At 40.6% G+C, this 14,557-nt stretch overlaps 1 protein-coding gene across 6 annotated transcripts in view; it reads left to right on the plus strand.

The window, feature by feature from the left end:
• Positions 1 to 14,557, plus strand: part of kidins220a (kinase D-interacting substrate 220a) — a 45,698-nt gene that overhangs the window by 8,109 nt on the left and 23,032 nt on the right. For all 6 annotated transcript variants that reach the window (XM_005477092.4, XM_025901206.1, XM_005477096.4 and 3 more), the window contains exons 8-23: positions 750 to 947; positions 1,054 to 1,152; positions 1,453 to 1,551; positions 3,069 to 3,167; positions 3,269 to 3,446; positions 3,552 to 3,716; positions 3,850 to 4,029; positions 5,203 to 5,368; positions 5,560 to 5,711; positions 6,459 to 6,559; positions 6,701 to 6,886; positions 7,072 to 7,212; positions 8,090 to 8,327; positions 9,464 to 9,555; positions 11,908 to 12,052; positions 12,496 to 12,658. In XM_005477092.4, the coding sequence (XP_005477149.1) occupies positions 750 to 947; positions 1,054 to 1,152; positions 1,453 to 1,551; positions 3,069 to 3,167; positions 3,269 to 3,446; positions 3,552 to 3,716; positions 3,850 to 4,029; positions 5,203 to 5,368; positions 5,560 to 5,711; positions 6,459 to 6,559; positions 6,701 to 6,886; positions 7,072 to 7,212; positions 8,090 to 8,327; positions 9,464 to 9,555; positions 11,908 to 12,052; positions 12,496 to 12,658 (2,402 nt within the window). The remainder of the gene's footprint in view (positions 1 to 749; positions 948 to 1,053; positions 1,153 to 1,452; positions 1,552 to 3,068; positions 3,168 to 3,268; positions 3,447 to 3,551; positions 3,717 to 3,849; positions 4,030 to 5,202; positions 5,369 to 5,559; positions 5,712 to 6,458; positions 6,560 to 6,700; positions 6,887 to 7,071; positions 7,213 to 8,089; positions 8,328 to 9,463; positions 9,556 to 11,907; positions 12,053 to 12,495; positions 12,659 to 14,557) is intronic.

Raw genomic sequence — 14,557 nt, forward strand, 5'->3', positions numbered from 1 at the left:
TAGCATTCAGCAGTGATGCTAATGGTTTCATATAAAAGTGGACACACTGTGTCAAAGGGAGTGTTTTCCTTTCTGTGTAAATTATTTTGATTGCGAGTCAAACTGTACATTAGGCAGCACCTCAGCCTTAGTTCACATAACTATAAACAAGACAATACTGTCACTTATTTCAAGGAGTACTCCTCACAGATGTAATTACTCAAGAACTTAATTTGGCATTAGTTGTGATGATGCCACTAACGGTTTCAGCAGAGTCACTTTTATTAATCATAAAAAAATAGTGTTCTTAATTATTTTGTGTCTGGAATGTTTGAGTAGCAACATTATTTATTTTATTTCCACACGAACAAAACGCAATCTGAACCCCCCCGATGATTTCTGTAATGTAGTGCATCTGTGCTGCTTCAAGTCATGTTGCATCTGTGCTAACACAAAGTGAATGATGCGCTTTTTTTACGTGCTGCATCAGTAATCGGATGGAACTGTCATAGCTAATGTTTCAGAGCAGTTTAAAAGGCAGTGATTAAGAGACTCTGTGGTGTTTGCAAAACCCGAGTTATTAGGCTCTTTAAGCTAGATTGTTAATTGACAGAAGGGTGTATTGTCTCTTAAAAGCTCCTGAAATAACCAGGCAGGCGGGAAAGGATGATCTTTACCGATAACTGCACATTTTTTGTTTGATAATAGGAATGTATAGCAAAAAGGGGTTCGAATGATGTCTAAATATGCTTCTTTTCTTGGTTTCACAGAACTCAATGACGGCTCTGATTGTAGCCGTGAAAGGCGGCTACACAGAGGTGGTCAAAGAGCTGCTGAAGAGAAACCCAAACGTTAACAAGACAGACAAAGACCACAACACAGCCCTCGCCATCGCTGCCAAGGAGGGACACACAGAAATTGTGCAGGACCTGCTTGACGCCGGCACCTACGTCAATGTTCCAGACAGGGTGAGATGTTTGACAGCAGCAGCAGCAGTGGCTGATATGAAATACAATGGAAATAAAATACAACTCACTTTTCTCTGTTTGGTTTTCTCTGGTTTCTCTCTTGCAGAGTGGGGAAACAATGCTGATAGGAGCAGTTAGAGGAGGTCATGTGGAGATAGTGCGAGCTCTGTTGAACAAATATGCTGATATTGACGCCAGGGGCCAGGTAGAAGCTCCTCTCCTTCTGTCTTACTGATGTTTGAAAGAAGGCAGGAGGCCCTCTCATGTGCTCGGTGTAAAATGTTGCCCTACTGATCAGTACTGTTGTTTCTCAGTAAAGTGAACTTTTCCCCATGGGTTAGAATTACAGATATTTCTTGTTGTTGTTGTATAGACCTACCTTAACCCAATGTGCATAAAAATATGCTGCATTCCCAGCTATGCATATTAAACCATATATATTTTATTTTGGATTTTTTTAATGCAATTTGTTGTTAGTACAAAACAAGCCTTTATTTTTCATCAGGATGGGAAGACTGCCCTCTACTGGGCAGTGGAGAAAGGTAATGCTACCATGGTGAGAGACATTCTGCAGTGCAACCCTGACACCGAGAGCGCCACAAAGGTATCTTTCTTGACCTTTGAACTTCTTTAATTTGATTTCTTGATTATGTTGCAATTTAAGTCCTCCAGATTTTTCATACACTAAATCAAATTTTAAAATGTGGTATTGGTATTTATGTATAATGATATTTATTTATTTATTTTAAATGTGTGATGTTGATTCATTGTTCTTTTTTATTTTGGCCATTTTTCAGAGTCAGCAACAGCAAATATGTTTCCAAACAAATAAATAAATAAAAACAATGAATTTAGTTAAGTTGAAAGAGGAAAAATGATTATCTGAAAGGCTGTAACCTTCACTTTTACAGAGCGTTTTCTAAATAGCAACACTTTTATAACTGGATTTCACTAAACAAATGGTAAGGATAACAATAAATAAAAATAAACCTGAGATTTATACAATACTGTGCAAATGTCACCGTCATATCTTTATATTTTGCTTCCAGAGGAATTCTTGTCATTTTTAAAAAAGTAACCTTGGGCAGTTGTTTTCCAGGCATTGTGAAGGTCTTTCAAAGTATTTCTTTGTACATTGGCTGCTTTTTCACTCATTTTCAGTCCAGTCATTGTACCACAGCATTTTCAGAGACATTGTTTTTGTTTAAGCCACTTAACACTGACCTATGAGTCATTCAAGAAATCGGTCAAAAAAAGACACCTAAGTCAAGGATGAACCGGTGTTGTGTCTACACATAACACATTGTCTACACAGTGTTATGTCTACACATGAGGCAGTTTAGCAAAGACCCAATTTTAAATTGTATCTTCAGGCATTTTCTTACAATAAGCCTATTGCAAAAAACAAATAACTTGTTCCGTTTTTTTTTTAGTTTTATCTGTATAAAATCTCAACAATAACACAATTTACGCAAACATTAAATTGTATTTTTTGGACCAAAAAGGTGATTCAAGAGAGCTGAAAAACTTAGCATATCTCAGCATGGTGTGCAAAAGGAAAATAAGTAAATAAATAAAACAAAGAAACTGAACAAATGGAGCATAAAGTGAACAGTAAAGTAATCTCCTTAACAAATGGGAACAAATGCAGCAAGGAACAGAGAAATGCATTTGGCCTCCCCAGAGCCTGAACCTCAACATTGTTAAAGCAGTGTGGGATCATCTTAACAGAGAACAAAATAACAAGGCAGCCAACATCCAAAGAAGAGCTTTAAGAAGCCTGGAGAGCTACAGCTGAATACTACCTAAAGAAATTACAAGAACGCTTGCCTAAGATAGTTCAGGCTGTTTTGAAGAATAATGGTGGTCACACCAAATATTTTATGCTTGTTAGAATTACGCAAACTCTGTCTATACTTCATATACTCTGTATCCATATGTGTTTGGACATGACTCGAGAAATCACTACACCTATTTCAGACTTTCCAAGCAAATATTAAGAAATGAGGGGTGTCTCAAGACTGGATAGTACTTTATTTCACAGCTTTACCCCTCAATCTTTTTCATATCATTCAAATCATTGTAAAGTTAATTGAGTGATTGTGTTTGTTTGGGTTTTAGGAGGGAGAGACCCCGCTTATCAAAGCAACGAAAATGAGGAACATAGAGATCGTGGAACTGCTGCTGGATAAAGGAGCCAAGGTGTCTGCAGTGGACAAGGTAGTGTTTAAAGCACGCTTGGTCTTGCTTCTGTTTTTAGATTGTGTTCTCAGCTTGGAGTGAACAGTAATTAACTGAGCTCTGTGTTTTTTTCCTCTCAGAAAGGAGACACGCCTCTCCACATCGCCATTCGAGGGCGTAGCCGAAAGTTGGCCGAGCTGCTGCTGAGAAACCCGAAAGATGGCCGCCTGTTGTACCGTCCCAACAAAGCTGGAGAAACACCGTACAACATCGATTGCACCCACCAGAAAAGCATCCTGACGCAGATATTTGGAGCGAGTACGACAAATTTCACGCTGCAAAATAAAAAAGGAGAATTTAAGTTCAGAATTTGAGAAAAGAAGCTGTTTATTTTTGCTGAATATTTTTTTAACTTTCTCTCAGAGCACCTGTCCCCCACTGAGTCTGATGGAGACATGTTGGGTTATGACCTATATAGCAGCGCTTTAGCAGACATCCTCAGTGAGCCCACGATGCAGCCGCCAATCTGCGTTGGCCTGTATGCTCAGTGGGGCAGTGGCAAGTCTTTCCTTCTTAAGAAACTGGAGGGTATGTAATCTCACAGCACTGGGAAAACATCCTGAATGAAAATAAAGTGGTACTGGGATGTGGAAAGTACTTTTTATTGTTATTTTAAATTTCTTTTTTGTTTTCGCCTCTCCGTTCTTCTCTTGTTCAACAGATGAGATGAAGACATTTGCAGGCCAGCAGATAGAGCCATTGTTCCAGTTCTCATGGCTGGTAGTCTTCCTCACCCTGCTGCTCTGCGGCTCAGTGGCCGTCGTTTTGGGCTTTACTGTTAATCCCAAACTGGCGATCGCGGTCTCGCTCAGCCTCCTCGCCCTGCTCTACATCTTTTTTGGTGAGGAGACAGCCCGGCTTGAATACTGGGTACTGAATGATTGTGGGAAAATTCTGCTTTGATTTGAATCGCTCTGCAGTGAGATGAGAATAAAAGGTCAGCCTCTATTTGGACATATTTTGGACTTAATGGTTTGCGTTGGGGCTCTTATAGAAAACAGATGCTCAGGGCTGGAGCACAGCTCGAGCTTTGTTTCTGTGCCGTCCTGCTGTCCAAAGAGAATGTCGAGCAGAATTCTTTAACTGGAAAATATTTTGACCCCTGTTTCAGTGTGGCATGTTTCTATGCTGTACAAAAACATTTAATCTAAACTGTAAATCAAAGCCTTTTAACAGCCTTTTAATAATGAGTCAGTGACAGTGTTGTAATGAACCCATTTTTAAAAAATTACCAGCTTAGCTACTATTAAATTTTATTTCCTTTTAATGGACATTACATGTAAACATTGCTACGCTAGGACTTCTAGCCAAACTAATTTGCAGATCTTGTCCCTGGTTAGGCTTTTGGGGTCTGCTATTATTCTAATACAGAGACAATTACTAGTAGAAACATAGTCAAGCAACCACTGCAGACAGTATAGAAATATTGACTAAAGCAAAACAAATATGAACAATGAGTGAAAAATAACAATTAAGAACAGAATAAAGAGAAAAAATGGATGCTTTAAAGATCCAGCTCAGTGCTCACAGATCAGCCATTGTTTGAATCATAATTTACTAAAGCGTGAAGAAACGTCTTTCGGCTGTTCTCATATTCACAAGGGGGCACCACAGCGTGTATTTGATTTAGTAGATTTTTATCCTGGATGCTGCTTGCGACCCATCCCTCCCAGAGATTTAAGTCTCCTCCTGGTCTTGAACCAGGGCTTTTTTGCGTGTTTGGTGAATGCTTTAATGTGTCTTAAATTCGTAAAATCTTAACAAGAAGTACAACCAATCCTACTCCATCATCATCCTGGTTACGCCATGCTTGACAGCATTTGAATAATTTGTGCCTGTTACATTTTCTTTACTTTTATTTTTGTCACTGAGGCTTGGTCCTGGTAAAAATCTTACTGAATTTCAGGAGCCAAACCTTTTGAGTTTTAAGAAGATAAAATAATCACAGATAGCGGAGTAAGGTGGATAATGTTATTTTTTTCTTTGTTGACTGTGATATGTCTTCTGCATTTAGTGTTGGTGTACTTCGGAAGCCGACGTGAGAGGGAAAGCTGGAACTGGGCGTGGGTCATCAGCACCCGGCTCGCTCGTCATGTCGGTTACCTGGAGCTGCTGCTCAAACTGATGTTTGTCAACCCTCGTGAACTCCCTGAGCAGACCACCCGCGCCCTTCCTGTCAGGTGACAATGAGGCACAGACACAGAACTACATCCACTCGATTTATTGTAGTCAACAAATAAAATACACCTTCACAGTTTTCTTGTTGTAAGTTGTAAAACTTAATGCATTCGTTAGCACAACTCTGTATATGTCTGCTGTACTGATGATATTAAACTAAACACTGATCTGCATTCTCTCCCTCTTTATGCAGGTTCTTGTTTACTGATTATAATCGCCTGTCCAGTGTTGGAGGAGAGACGTCAATGGCTGAAATGATTGCAACGCTGTCAGATGCCTGCGAGAGGGAGTTTGGTTTCTTAGCCACCAGGCTGTTTAGGGTTTTCAAGAGTGATGAGATCCAAGGTGATGTTACTGGCTTTTTTTTAATGATTCATGTCAGGACTCGTAAAGAAAAATTTTACTGAGACAATAAAGAATATTACATTTACAAATAACACACTATATAACTAAATGCTGTTTTTTCTAACGTGCTGCAGTTCAGCAAAGGATAAATAATATAAATGTATGTATTTTCATTAATCATTAATCAGAACCTATGTAACATTATAATGATGGGAATTCTGTGGGAGTCTTATAAGCATTGTGGACTTTTCTTGGTGAACCACTGCACAAATTGTGCTGGTGAGTCAGTGTGGGCAAAAAATATGACGGAGATACAAATGAAAGAAAGCGCTCGAGAGACCAAGAGATACCTGTGTCGCAGTAAACAGACCTTTTAAGAAAGCTGCGCAAATCATCTCCCGACATCTGTCTCCCTCTTAGCTAGCTACATTTGGTTTGGTCATGCAGGAGTGGTTTTTACCTGCTTCAACAGCAAACAACAAATGATAAACAAAACAAACTTGCAAATTGATGCTGAAAGTAAATGAACAGAAAAAAGGAGCAGGCTGCAGAGTAAATTCGGGACCAGAGCTCCCAGTGAGCCCAGTATAAACACTGGTAGCGGCTGATGTAGCAGGATTTTTTTTAATTCATTGTTTTATTAAAAAGTCTTTATATCCTTCTTGATGTATTTTTAGTATGTGAAGGTTTGTTGTGCCCTCCGTGCATCTGTGTAATATTACTGTCTCCTTTCTGTGAACCCTTTAGGTCAAAAATGGAAGAAAACATGTTGTCTTCCCTCATTTGTACTCTTTGGATTGACGCTAGGGTGCTTGATCACTGGTGTGGCACTGTTGTCTATTTTTAAGGTAGGTGTTTTTAGTTCTCTGAAAAAAAGACTGTGTAGGCGTATTTTGTTTATTTTATGCTGGTCTGAAATAGCCTTACAAGAAGAGAGCCTACCCAGCATGTGTCAGAGTTTCAGTCCTACTTTTTATCTGGTTCCTCAGGTGGACCCTCGGAATCTGACAATAAATGCAGTGCTGATTGCGATGGCTAGCGTGGTTGGCCTGGCCCTGCTGCTCAACTGTAAGACCTGGTGGCAGGTGGCTGACTCTGTCCTCAACTCTCAGAGGAAACGCCTGCACAGCGCTGCCAACAACTTGCATAGACTCAAGAGTGAAGGGTTTATGAAGGTAATTTAGTAATTGTACATAATCAAGAGAAAATGGAAATCCTCTGACATCCTGTTGCCATGACAGTGGGGCATTCAGTTTGCTTATGAAATTATGAAGTTGTGCTTTCTAATTCAATTGATTTCCTTTAGTTCATAGAAAATGAATTGGCTTTGATTTGTTTTGGGGTTTTTTATGTCTCACAGGTTCTGAAACATGAAGTGGAGCTGATGTCAAAAATGGCCAAAACTATCGATGGCTTTACCCAGAACCAGACACGCATGGCGGTTATCATTGATGGGCTAGATGCTTGCGAGCAGGACAAAGTGCTGCAGATGCTGGACACGGTGCGTGTTTTCATGTGCGTCAGTACAAGCAGATTAACGATTAGAGCAGCTTCCTCTTGACTGAAAACAAGATAATGAAATAATTAGATTTTTTTGACATCTGCCGCTCAAGAGAATTTACAACTATGAGCCAGACTGTTTTAGAGCATCTGCCATGTGGTTTAAACACAAAGTGGGTCTTTCACCTGTGCACACAGAGACCACACATCTCTGTTGCACCGCAGCCACCTTGGTGTTCCCAGCTGCCTCAGCTTGCCTCCAAGTTTAGATTCTTTTTCCCAGCTGCTCTAATATAATTTCCTTTAGCCAAATGTTATTATTTGGTGAAGTAATCCCAGGGAAGATGGCAGCCTCCTGTGTGCTAATGCAATCTTCTCATCTCTGCAAGCACGTCCCAGTCACTCCAAAACCATCTTCTTTTGAGAGAGACTCAAACAACACATTTGTCAATTAACTAAATGTAATTTTTTTCTCTCAGTCTGTGTACTTTTGCTAACAGATGATGTGCATTAAAGATGCAGACATCATGTGAAAGCATTTTCACTTGATTCTGCTGACAGCTGCTTTTGGACAGGAGGTTCATCGTCCTGCAGGCGAGCCTTAGGGTTGTTGGCTACGGGTTAACAAACCAGCACTGCATCTAGCACAAATTGATGTCCTGTGACACTTGGACAATGTCTCTTAGTTAGTCGAGTGGAATTCCCCAGCCCCATGTGCTGTGGACAGTCAGCTCTCACAGGAGTCATTATGTTTAAATACTACAGCTGGCTGACTACCTCGAGGTGTCGCGTCATGGAGTGATTAGATTGTAAACATATATTTAATGCAACTGAAAGATACTGAAAAACTTTCTTATGGTGTTGCTTTTTCATTCCAGGTAAGGGTCCTCTTTTCGAAAGGCCCTTTTATCTCCATCTTTGCCAGTGACCCCCATATTATCATCAAAGCTATCAACCAAAACCTCAACAGTGTGCTAAGAGACTCAAACATCAATGGACACGACTACATGAGAAACATTGTCCACTTGCCCGTATTCCTCAACAGCAGAGGATTTACCACAGCTAAAAAGATGAGCATGGCAGCACCCACCAACGGGGAGCCACTGTCTGGTGAAGGTAACCGACAAAGGCTACACCTTCTCCTTTTAAAGTGCTTTTATTTTTTTCTTTACTATTTTCTTTTAGTGTGTTATATAGCTTTTTGTGAATGAAAAAGTCTGCAAAGTTACGCCCAAAGTTTACTACAAAGGGAGTTAACCTCTCCCACAGCAGAGTGCTGCTCCTGAACAGTTTAAAGCACCTCATTTGTAGGTCAAGTGTTACTTCCCCCACATCTATGTCACAATAAAACAAAAATTTCCACTCAGCAGCTAGTTTGACACACCATTTTTACTTACTTGTTGAAGCAGCTCGTGCTAACTCTGAAATGTCTCACCAAGTGCAAACACGCTAAAGCTAAGAGCAAAAACATTGTGCACTCCCCCCATGTGAGGAACCGAATAACCAATTGATTACTTTTGGCAGTGTCCCCATAATAATGTTAGCACAGCGTGCGGCTAATTTCATAAGCCAGAGCCATAGTATATTGGAATTGTCACACTGAGGCATCAAAATTTGTAAGCTTTTGTAGATGTGAATGCTTTTTGTTAGCAATTCCCTAATAGTACATTTGTAAAACGATTTACTTGATCCTGTTATTTTAAAGAAAGCAATCTAGATTCGCAAATGTCTTTAACAGGTTATTCCTATGCTCAAGATCATCTCTGCACCAAGGTTATGCTTTATGTAAGGTAGCAACTTCTGCAAAACTTTTTTGTTCTGGATCATATTCTTGGATACACCCCAGGATTTTGTTAGCCATTAGCTCTAAGAAGGCAGCTCCTCCTCATAGAACTACGCTAATTAGCCAACGCTCCAGGCAAGCTGACCCATCTAGAGTAGATTGGAATTTTTGTAAGTGGGGTCTTAAAGAGGCAGCAGCTAAAATGATACATTTCAGTGAGATAATAAAAAGTGGTGCTGTATAGTAAAAGGAAAACGATGATCCAGCCTTCTAGTTAACCCACAAATTAAAGTTATAAACTTGTAACTGTGCATAATATGGTCACTTTAATATATACAAGTAGGTTTACAAAGAGTTTTGAGGCATTTTCTAAACTCATAGTTTCATAAACTGTTTTACATCTAATACTTGGTGATGCTTGATCGTCTCTGTTGACACTTTGACTCTTCCTCTTCATCCTCTTCTCTAGGATGGCATGAAGACACGGACAGGAAGATGTCTCAGAACAGCCTGGCTCAAGACCAGGCCAAACTTGGCAGCAAGAACGCCTTAAACCGCAGGGTAACAGCTATTCAAGTCAAGTTTGTATAAAAAAAGTATTACATGTAATATTTTGGTGGGATTTATAAACACACATCAGTGGTTGATTTCCTAACTTTAGGTTTGTAAGTTAAGAAGACGAGGAAGAGCCGTGGTAGTTCAAAACAGATTGTTAATAAAAAGAAAAATCAAATAAAAAATCCCAAAGTGTCATTAGTGCAAATTCTACTTTAAGCAGGGACTGTTCACTGCTTGCAGCAGCCTGTAATACCCAAATCAAAAAGGCTGCAAAAGCACATTGAAGAAGCTTTGGACACAATATGAAAGCAGGCAGGTTTTTTTTGTTTCAGTAATTTCCCCAGAACCCACGCTGTTTAGGAAAGTACTTAATATTGACGTTTGATTTCTACATATTAATCAAACAAAATGAAAAAGCTGCCAGTTCACTGCTCTTTGACCAGAAAACATTGGCTTCGTGTGAGATATTCTGGCTGAGAAACCTTTACTGCTCCCTCTCTCTTCAGCCTCCTCCCTGAAGGAGGGAGGAGGAGGGGGGTTCAGCACAGGCGTGGTGTTGGCAGGCGGTGCAGAGGCCAGAGGACAGAAGGAGACACACAGAGACAAAAAGAGAGAGGTGCTCGGTGTGCGGCCAAGGTTCCTGGTGTAATTGATGTAATGGCTGTTTATCCTTCCTGCTGCGTTGCCACAGCCTAATGACAAGGCCTAGCAGCAGTGGGTCCCTGTGACAAAACACTGGCACCAGGTCTGCTGGCAGGAGGCTAAGTGACTCTGCTGCTGTCGCTGATGCCTTCCACCCTCCTATGAGACCTTCCCCCTAACCCCCCCTTTCCTTCCCACTTTCCTTTCTTGTTTGTTTGTTTGTTTGACATTTGGTTGTACCTTGGGTTTACCCAGCATCCTCCATTATTGATGTTGGCCCCTTTAATACGGGGCAGCATTCTCTTTTTATATGCCGCTAGCTAGCACTTGGCAGGAGGGCCCTATTTCTAGAAGTGGAGATTAAAATGAGGGGGCAGGAGGGCAAATTGACTATGAGCTCCCTCCACACTGAAATTCTGTGACTTCTTGAATTAAGTGGGACGCTGTAAATATCTCTGTAGTATTTTGACATTTATTGGATTGAAACTAATTGCTGCTTAGTATTTCTTAGCACTTTAACAAATCATGAAAATAAACCATTGAAGCTGTGAAGCTACAGCAAAAGTTAATATATACCAAAAAGCTAGCCCCAAAGAGGTGTCTCTATGATAGACCTTTTTGGTTCTGACTGAGTGGTGGCCATATGTTTCATCTCTCTGAGAAAGAGGTCATGAGACTGGTGTTACTACTTCAAAGTCAACCAAAAGGCTTGTCTTGGCTCATGACCATTGCAGCTGTCTGAAATCATCACAGATGTTCTCCGGTAGATCTGTGTCAATAGCTTGCCTGTGTGTCATGACTTTTCAGTGTTGGACAGCGGCTCTTTGATTTCTTCTGTGCAGTCACAGAGATTTAGTGCTGTGTATGTCATGGCCATTAAGAGACAGGTTATATGGAAGGAATGAAACCCATGTACATCTCTTTTACAGGGCTTATCGGTATAAACCTTAACTGGATTATGTTGAGAGTAAGGTAGTGTTTGCTGTTAAAAATGTTGTGGTGCTGCTGATACTTTAAAATAAAATCTCTCTCTCAAATATGGGATATGTGGAATAATATAGAAATGATCACATCTAGATGTAGTCATAGTCTAATGAAGCAAAAGTTCTTAAAATGGTCTTAGATCACATGGTGACCATGAAACCTCTCGTCTGGTCTCATGATGCACATAGCAGGACAGTAAGGGTGCGTTCTCACAAACATCAGTCAGGGTCCACAATAACTGCTGCTGCTTCAATTTAGAAGTCTAACATTAAACAGGAAAATTTTATGGCTCTTTATGGTTCCTTTATGTATTTCTTTTCCATGTGTGGCTAGAAAACACTTCCTGTTTTCCTGGTTCCTTTGTTATATACTGTAAACCAGGGGTGTCAAATATAAGGCACGTGGGCCAAAGTCGGTCCGGCAAAGACTCCAATCTGGCTCACTAAACAGCTTTAGAAAATGTGAAGGTGGGCACAGATTTTAAGCTTTTAACTGTATTTATGAAGACTTTTTATAAATATAGAAGAACCTTAGAATAACCTTTCCTGTAATTTTATGCATTCACCGGTTCTGTCCACTTCAGATCAAACTGTGGCCCATGATATAAAATGAGTTGCACGTCCCTGGTGTAAAGTGTTTTTTGGCAATGCTTTATGTAACTTAGTGTGAAGTAAAATTAAGCATGTACCATCTCCAGCCTCATGCTAATGTGAGTGTTTGTCTGCTAAGGACACATACCGACGGCGCCAGATGCAGAGGACCCTCACCAGACAGATGTCCTTCGACCTGACCAAGCTGCTGGTGACCGAGGACTGGTTCTGTGACATCAGCCCACAGACCATGAGGAGGCTGCTCAACATTGTTTCTATCACAGGTGAGGAATTAACCATGATCTGCTTTAGAACTGTGTGCATATTATTACAGTAATAAAGCCATTTTTCTTTTTACATCAACATCCGCGCTTTAAGAGTTCTGTTTTAATGAAGAGTACATTTTGCTAGTAAGCTTAAACAGTAATTTTAATTTAACCACAAAGGCTTGGCAGACTTCGGATTTAAAGGTTATAAATATATTTTAATAAATTACACAAGGGATACAGTAATAGAACAGAGCAGAAGATTAAAAACAGTTGGCACTACCACTGACAGTTTGTTTTTAAGCAAGTTGGCACAACAAGCCCCTTTAGCTGATTAGTGCTTGTGAGCAAAACCATTATATGTTATACAACTCAATGATGCAGCCAAAAGAAAATGTTTGTTATTAAGCAGATTGGAAGTGACTTCTGTGGCCCCTAATCCTCTGATTCGTTGTTGGCAGGTCGTCTGTTACGCGCCAATCACATCATCTTTAACTGGGATCGACTGGCATCATGGATAAACCTGACAGAAGAGTGGCCTTACAGGACATCATGGATCATCCTGTACTTGGAAGAGGCTGATGGGATGTCTGATCAGGTTACTCTCAAGACCATCTATGAGAGGTGCACACACACAGAAACATCATCTTTTGATTAGTTACTGATCTGATTTATTGACTTTCTTGCCTTTCTTTCCCGGGTTGTTTTATTGCCTTTTATTCATTCTCTTTCTAACTTGAGGGCAGCACTAGCAGACTGATCATCAACTAAATTATCTAAATGAAAATTAGGTGATGGATGTATTTGGATGAGTAAAATTCCACATCTTCAAGCCAGAATAAAAATCCTGAGAAGTCTGCTAAGAATTTGCTTTTATTTCTCCCTAAGTAACCCTAACCAGCAGGTGGCAGTAGAGGATTTTGTTTTCCATGCAGGCTCGATAATCTGTGCACATTTAGTGCCAAAGGCTGTGCCACACTAATTGGCAACTGTCAGACAGATTTTGTAATTGACCATAATGTTCAAGGCGAATGATGACTGAGTTATTGCCCGGATTCGAGATTCACAAAGGGCCACTAATTCTTCAAAGTGTACAAGAGGAGCAGTAAAGTCTTGTCCCTGTGTGTGTATACTGTGAGGTCATGAATGCTTTTAGGCGTGCTCACCGCAGACGAGAGGAGGAGACCGATAGAGGCTGAGTCGCTGGGTTTGGGCGCTGTTGTGCATCAATCGCTGGCCTTTAAAGGTTGCACTCTGTCACAATACACTAGCGCCCACGACTCCTGCGGCAGGGAAGTGTCACAGACGGTTATTGTCAGCTATTCAGCCAGCTAGATTCAGCCGACAACTCTCCATCCCCCATCTCCAAACACAAACCACTACCTCATTAGACTGGATTTTTGCTCTATGGTTTTTTTAAAGGACAAAAGTTATTACCTTTTCTTTTTCCATATGGCACTACAGAATGCAGATTTTTTAAATGTCTCGTTTCTCTCTGCCTTTTATGGGAAAAAAATATCACTACATTTCCTCCTGTGTATGTTTACTCTACTCGCATTCACTGCAGACCCTAAAAGAAATATCCTTACTTTTGCTGTAATTATTGTGGAAAAAAGGAGAGCCATAAAAACTGATGTTTCTACATCTAACAAAAGGCCTGGATTCAAGTCCCCTTACCGCAGCATGGGGTTGTACTTAGACTACTCATTAGACCTAATATAGCCATCATCTTGCTTTTGACCAACGGCCCTGTCTTTCTTTATCTTCCTCCTCGCTGAGTGTCTTTCCAAATGGCTGCTCTGTTCCGCAGTGGCCGTCGAAGAAGCTGGCTTAATGATGATGACAGGAAGCCTCGAACAGGCTAAACACAACGCCTTGCCTAGAGGCCTTATCTCCTACACCAATCTTCCGCTGATAAGACTCAGGCCTCTGTCTGTCTGTCTTTTTCTGTCTCTGCTCTTTTCTTCCTCTTTCATATGATCTGAGGCTCTTTAGGCCCTTTTTTCGTTCTGGATGAGTTATTCTGTCTCATTCCCTTTAACGACGGATGGGCACTTGACTGACCTCTAAGAACCTCGGGGTCTCGGGGATTGCCTGCCTGTTTGAGAAGCAGATAGCTTCTTCTATTTGCTTTCCTTTTCAGAGCATTTAAAAATACACACATCCACCCACGTCTCATTTCACAACTTCACTTTGACCAGTTTGATAATTTCCTTTATTTTATACTTAGCATCCTTTTGCTCATGTGGTTCAGATCTCATCTATTCTTTGTTGCGTTTTATTTTGCAAACATGTGTGCGAGTTGTCATGCCATTTTTACACAGCAAAACTGCACATCCCCTGAGCGTTACTAAGTGAATATATTAGTGGTGAAGTGAACGTGGGGGGTGAGTCAGCCCCTTATAGGTCAACTGTCGCCCTGCATCTCAGTCACAAGGCAGCAGCTCTTCCTCTTCTCTCCCCTCTCTTTGTAAAAGTGTCTACAGCTAAGTATACCACAGCATCAAAAATACAACTTATAAG

The sequence above is a fragment of the Oreochromis niloticus genome, linkage group LG19 (assembly GCF_001858045.2).
Source record: "Oreochromis niloticus isolate F11D_XX linkage group LG19, O_niloticus_UMD_NMBU, whole genome shotgun sequence".
NCBI lineage: Eukaryota > Metazoa > Chordata > Actinopteri > Cichliformes > Cichlidae > Oreochromis > Oreochromis niloticus.